General features: G+C 60.0%; 1 protein-coding gene across 1 annotated transcript in view; it reads left to right on the top strand.

Moving 5' to 3' along the window:
- Positions 1-1,047: 1,047 nt before the first annotated feature.
- LOC133264068 (WD repeat-containing protein 7-like) overlaps positions 1,048-6,151 on the top strand; it is a 29,144-nt gene continuing 24,040 nt past the window's right edge. The window contains exons 1-5 of the mRNA XM_061443969.1: positions 1,048-1,206; positions 4,499-4,605; positions 4,817-4,895; positions 4,982-5,156; positions 5,259-5,335. Of these exons, the coding sequence (XP_061299953.1) occupies positions 1,048-1,206; positions 4,499-4,605; positions 4,817-4,895; positions 4,982-5,156; positions 5,259-5,335 (597 nt within the window). The remainder of the gene's footprint in view (positions 1,207-4,498; positions 4,606-4,816; positions 4,896-4,981; positions 5,157-5,258; positions 5,336-6,151) is intronic.

Raw genomic sequence — 6,151 nt, 5'->3', positions numbered from 1 at the left:
GCTCCGGGTCCCCTCTACTCCTCACGGCGGCCATTGAAACCCGCCAGCGCCTCAGCCCCGCCGCGCCGTTGTCATGGCGACGCCGCCTGCCGTCAGGCAGCACGGCGGAGGTTGGACGGGGCGGGCTTTACGACAGCGGCGCCGGCATCACGACAGCCGGCGGCGCTTGGCGGCCCCGCGGGCAGGGAGCGCCGGTAACGGGGTTAGGGTTCCCTAACGGGAATGGGGGGGTTTGGATGAACCCTAAAGGGAATGGGGGGGCTTGGATGAACCCTAAAGGCAATGGGGGGGCTTGGATGAACCCTAAAGGGAATGGGGGGGCTTGGGTGAACCCTAAAGGCAATGGGGGGCTTGGATGAGGCCTAAAGGGAATGGGGGGGCTTGGATGAACGCTAAAGGCAATGGGGGGGCTTGGATGAGGCCTAAAGGGAATGGGGGGGCTTGGATGAGGCCTAAAGGGAATGGGGGGGCTTGGATGAGGCCTAAAGGGAATGGGGGGGCTTGGATGAGGCCTAAAGGGAATGGGGGGGCTTGGATGAGGCCTAAAGGGGAATGGGGGGGCTTGGATGAGGCCTAAAGGGAATGGGGGGGCTTGGATGAGGCCTAAAGGGAATGGGGGGGCTTGGATGAGGCCTAAAGGCAATGGGGGGGCTTGGATGAGGCCTAAAGGGAATGGGGGGGCTTGGATGAGGCCTAAAGGCAATGGGGGGGCTTGGATGAGGCCTAAAGGGAATGGGGGGGCTTGGATGAGGCCTAAAGGCAATGGGGGGGCTTGGATGAGGCCTAAAGGGAATGGGGGGGCTTGGATGAGGCCTAAAGGCAATGGGGGGGGCTTGGATGAGGCCTAAAGGGAATGGGGGGGCTTGGATGAGGCCTAAAGGGAATGGGGGGCTTGGATGAGGCCTAAAGGTGAAGGAAGAGCTTCTGCATCCTTTGCCATTCCCATTGGGAAGGGGATGGGAGCTGGGGCCGGCTTTGCAGCGGCCCCATGTCCCTTTGGGGCTCCATTCCCAAAGGCAGGAGCGGCGGGATCCGCATTCCCGCGGGATGGCCGGCGCAGGCCTCGTGCTGCCCATCGTGTTGTGGGGCCGCCGGGCCCCCACGCACTGCGTCTGCAGCCTCCTCCTGCTGCCCGACGTGCCCGTGGTGGTGACGGGCTCCCACGACGGGCAGCTCTGCCTCTGGGACCTGGGGCCCGAGCTGCAGGTGAGTGCGCAATTCCCGCTTTTCCAGAGCTTTGGAAGCGCTTCCCGTTGTGTCATCGTGTCCCGTCCGTCCCCTGCCGCAGCTCACTGGCGTCCTTTGGAATCCATCCATAATGAGCCTAGCGCAGCGGCATTCCTGGGATGCGTTCCCCCATCCCATAGGAATCAATGGGAATGTCGCCATGGGGTCGCTCCCCCATCCCATAATGAGCCTTGCGCAGCGGCATTCCCGGGATGCGTTCCCTCATCCCATAGGAATCAATGGGAATGTCGCCATGGGGTCGCTCCCCCATCCCATAATGAGCCTTGCGCAGCGGCATTCCTGGGATGCATTCCCTCATCCCATAGGAATCAATGGGAATGTCACCATGGGGTCGCTCTCACCCCATCCCATAATGAGCCTTGCGCAGCGGCATTCCCGGGATGCGTTCCCCCATCCCATAGGAATCAATGGGAATGTCGCCATGGGGTTGCTCTCACCCCATCCCATAATGAGCCTTGCGCAGCGGCATTCCCGGGCTGCGTTCCCCCATCCCATAGGAATCAATGGGAATGTCGCCATGGGGTTGCTCCCCATCCCATAATGATCCTTGCGCAGCGGCATTCCCGGGCTGCGTTCCCTCATCCCATAGGAATCAATGGGAATGTCGCCATGGGGTCGCTCTCACCCCATCCCATAATGAGCCTTGCACAGCGGCATTCCCGGGCTGCGTTCCCTCATCCCATAGGAATCAATGGGAATGTCGCCATGGGGTTGCTCTCACCCCATCCCATAATGAGCCTTGCGCAGCGGCATTCCCGGGCTGCGTTCCCCATCCCCATAGGAATCAATGGGAATGTCGCCATGGGGTCGCTCCCCATCCCATAATGAGCCTTGCACAGCGGCATTCCCGGGCTGCGTTCCCCATCCCATAGGAATCAATGGGAATGTCGCCATGGGGTCGCTCCCCCATCCCATAATGAGCCTTGCGCAGCGGCATTCCCGGGCTGCGTTCCCCCATCCCATAGGAATCAATGGGAATGTCGCCATGGGGTTGCTCCCCCATCCCATAATGAGCCTAGCGCAGTGGCATTCCTGGGATGCGTTCCCCCATCCCATAGGAATCAATGGGAATGTCGCCATGGGTTGCTCCCCCATCCCATAATGAGCAGCGATCCTTGCGGGATCCGTTCCCCCATCCCATAGGAATCAATGGGAATGTCGCCATGGGGTCGCTCCCCATCCCATAATGATCCTTGCGCAGCGGCATTCCCGGGATCCATTCCCTCATCCCATAGGAATCAATGGGAATGTCGCCATGGGGTCGCTCCCCCCGCCCCATGGAAGCCCCACAAAGACAAACCCCCCATCTTGCTGGGGGCGGGAGCGCGTTATTCCACTCATTCCCAGCCATCCCGCTCCCAAATCCCGAGGGATTTAAGCCGGGAATCCCCTGGCTCCCATTGGCGATGGGCGCAGTGATTTCCCTTTCGGTTTAGTGCGTTTTAGTTCGCCGCCGAGGCTGTCCATCCCATAATAACCTCTTTAATGGCTCCTATGGGGTCTCTGTCCCCCTTTTGCCCAATCCCATCCCTATCCCATCCCAATCCCATCCCAATCCCATCCCATCCATCCCAATCCCATCCCAATCCCATCCCAATCCCAATCCCATCCAACTCCATCCCTATCCCATCCCAATCCCATCCCTATCCCATCCCTATCCATCCCAATCCCATCCCAATCCCATCCCAATCCCATCCCAATCCCATCCCTATCCCATCCCTATCCCATCCCAATCCCATCCCTCTCCCATCCCACTCCCATCCCTATCCCATCCCTATCCCATCCCAATCCCATCCCTATCCCATCCCTATCCCATGCCTTCCCATCCCAATCCCATCCCAATCCCATCCCAATCCCATCCCTATCCCATCCCAATCCCATCCCAATCCCATCCCAATCCCATCCCTATCCCATCCCCAATCCCATCCCTATCCCATCCCTATCCATCCCTATCCCATCCCAATCCCATCCCAATCCCATCCCAATCCCATCCCTATCCCATCCCAATCCCATCCCACTCCCATCCCTATCCCATCCCAATCCCATCCCAATCCCATCCCACTCCCATCCCAATCCCATCCCAATCCCATCCCAATCCATCCCTATCCCATCCCAATCCCATCCCAATCCCATCCCTATCCCATCCCAATCCCATCCCAATCCCATCCCAATCCATCCCTATCCCATCCCAATCCCATCCCTATCCCATCCCTATCCCATCCCTATCCCATCCCAATCCCATCCCAATCCCATCCCAATCCCATCCCTATCCCATCCAATCCCATCCCACTCCCATCCCTATCCCATCCCAATCCCATCCCAATCCCATCCCACTCCCATCCCAATCCCATCCCAATCCCATCCCAATCCCATCCCTATCCCATCCCAATCCCATCCCAATCCCATCCCAATCCCATCCCACTCCCATCCCAATCCCATCCCACTCCCATCCCTATCCCATCCCAATCCCATCCCAATCCCATCCCAATCCCATCCCTATCCCATCCCAATCCCGTCCCACTCCCGTCCCACTCCCGTCCCACTCCCGTCCCACTCCCGTCCAATCCCATCCCACTCCCATCCCAATCCCATCCCAATCCCATCCCAATCCCATCCCAATCCCATCCCAATCCCATCCCTATCCCATCCCAATCCCATCCCAATCCCATCCCTATCCCATCCCAATCCCATCCCAATCCCATCCCAATCCCATCCCAATCCCATCCCACTCCCATCCCAATCCCATCCCAATCCCAATCCCATCCCACTCCCATCCCACTCCCATCCCACTCCCATCCCCACCCCATCCCAATCCCATCCCTATCCCATCCCAATCCCATCCCACTCCCATCCCAATCCCATCCCAATCCCATCCCAATCCCATCCCAATCCCATCCCACTCCCATCCCAATCCCATCCCAATCCCATCCCAATCCCATCCCTATCCCATCCCAATCCCATCCCAATCCCATCCCAATCCCATCCCAATCCCATCCCAATCCCATCCCAATCCCATCCCTATCCCATCCCAATCCCATCCCTATCCCATCCCAATCCCATCCCAATCCCATCCCAATCCCATCCCTATCCCATCCCAATCCCATCCCTATCCCATCCCACTCCCATCCCACTCCCATCCCAATCCCATCCCAATCCCATCCCAATCCCATCCCTATCCCATCCCAATCCCATCCCAATCCCATCCCTATCCCATCCCAATCCCATCCCAATCCCAATCCCTATCCCATAGATCAACCCCCGGGCTCTGCTCTTCGGCCACGCCGCCCCCGTGCCCTGCCTGGCCCCGGCCTCGGGGCCCGGGGAGCAGCCCTGCGTCGTCAGCGCCTCGGAGAGCGGGTGAGTTCCCATGGGATTCATTCCCGACCTCGGGAATGCCGATAAGGGGAAGACCCCCCCCATCCCCATCCCGCAACGGGGGGGGTGCGTTCCCGACGGCAGGAATTCCACCCTGGGGGGGGGGGAATACGTGGGATAAAGAGGGGGTCTTCAAGCGCGTTCCCAGCGTTATCCCGACGGCATTCCCGTTTTCCCCCCCGTCATTCCGTAGGGAGATGTGCCTGTGGGATGTCAACGACGGCCGGTGCCTGGAGTTCACCAAGCTGGCCTGCACGCACACCGGCATCCAGGTGAGCGCTTGGCATGCCGGGAGAGGGAGGGGGAAAATCCCTTGGGAATGCTGCCGAAAAGGCTGGAATGCCGCCCGGCCCCGCAGTTCTACCGGCCCGCCGGCGCCTGCCACCGGGAAGGGAGGCTCCTGTGCCACGGCCATTATCCCGAAATCCTCGTCGTGGATGCGAGCAGCTTGGAGGTCCTTTATTCCTTGGTCTCCAAGATCGCTCCCGACTGGATCAGCGCCGTCAGCGTCCTCCGCTCCGCCAGGAGCCAGGGTAAGGATGCGCTCCGGGAATGGGCTTTGGGATGGGTCCCATCCCATCCCGTTCCATGATCCCGGGAAGGATTTAACCCCTCCTTGCTCTGTGCTGTCCCAGAGGACACGGTGGTGGCAGTGTCCGTGACCGGCATCCTGAAGGTCTGGATCCTGCCGACGGAAGCGGGCCGCGGGCAGGTAAGGGGAAGGCGCCGGATCCGAGCCATTCCAGCCGTCGGGAATGCGGGATCCTCCTCTCCCAGCCTTTGGGCGCTGTTACAACGGGCTGGCATTCCCTGGGTGCCGCTTGAATAGGGAATTCCCGCCTTTTCCTTATCCCGATCCGGCGCCTTGCCGGCAGAATTCCCAACTTTTCCCATGTTTGGGTTGGAAAACTCTGCTTTCTTCCTTGGTCTGCCTCATTGTTGGTGTTAATGCCCACCTATGGGTGCCCCCCCCCCCCCCCATATTCCCCCTCTTCATGGGGGGCACCTTGCTGCGCATCCCAAAGGGAATGCTGCATCCCAAAGGGAGCATCTCATCCCAAAGGGAACGCAGCATCCCAAAGGGAGCGCCGCATCCCAAAGGGGACACTGCATCCCAAAGGGAACTCAGCATCCTAAAGGGAGCGCAGCATCCCAAAGGGACCTCAGCATCCCAAAGGGACCTCAGCATCCCAAAGGGAACTCAGCATCCCAAAGGGAATGCTGCATCCCAAAGGGAATGCAGCATCCCAAAGGGAACGCAGCATCCCAAAGGGGACGCAGCATCCCACAGGGAACGCAGCATCCCAAAGGGAGCGCCGCATCCCAAAGGGAACGCCGCATCCCAACGGGAGCGCAGCATCCCAAAGGGAACTCAGCATCCCAAAGGGAACGCAGCATCCCAAAGGGAGCGCCGCGTCCCAAAGGGAACGCAGCATCCCAAAGGGAGCGCCGCATCCCAAAGGGAACGCCGCATCCCAACGGGAGCGCAGCATCCCAAAGGGAACTCAGCATCCCAAAGGGAACGCAG

This window comes from Pezoporus flaviventris, unplaced genomic scaffold (assembly GCF_033815535.1).
Source record: "Pezoporus flaviventris isolate CSIRO_AGI_PZ_B2104156 unplaced genomic scaffold, CSIRO_AGI_Pfla_v1 ptg000590l, whole genome shotgun sequence".
NCBI lineage: Eukaryota > Metazoa > Chordata > Aves > Psittaciformes > Psittacidae > Pezoporus > Pezoporus flaviventris.
Note: the sequence above shows the minus strand (reverse complement) of the source record. Positions and strands in the feature narration are given on the sequence as shown.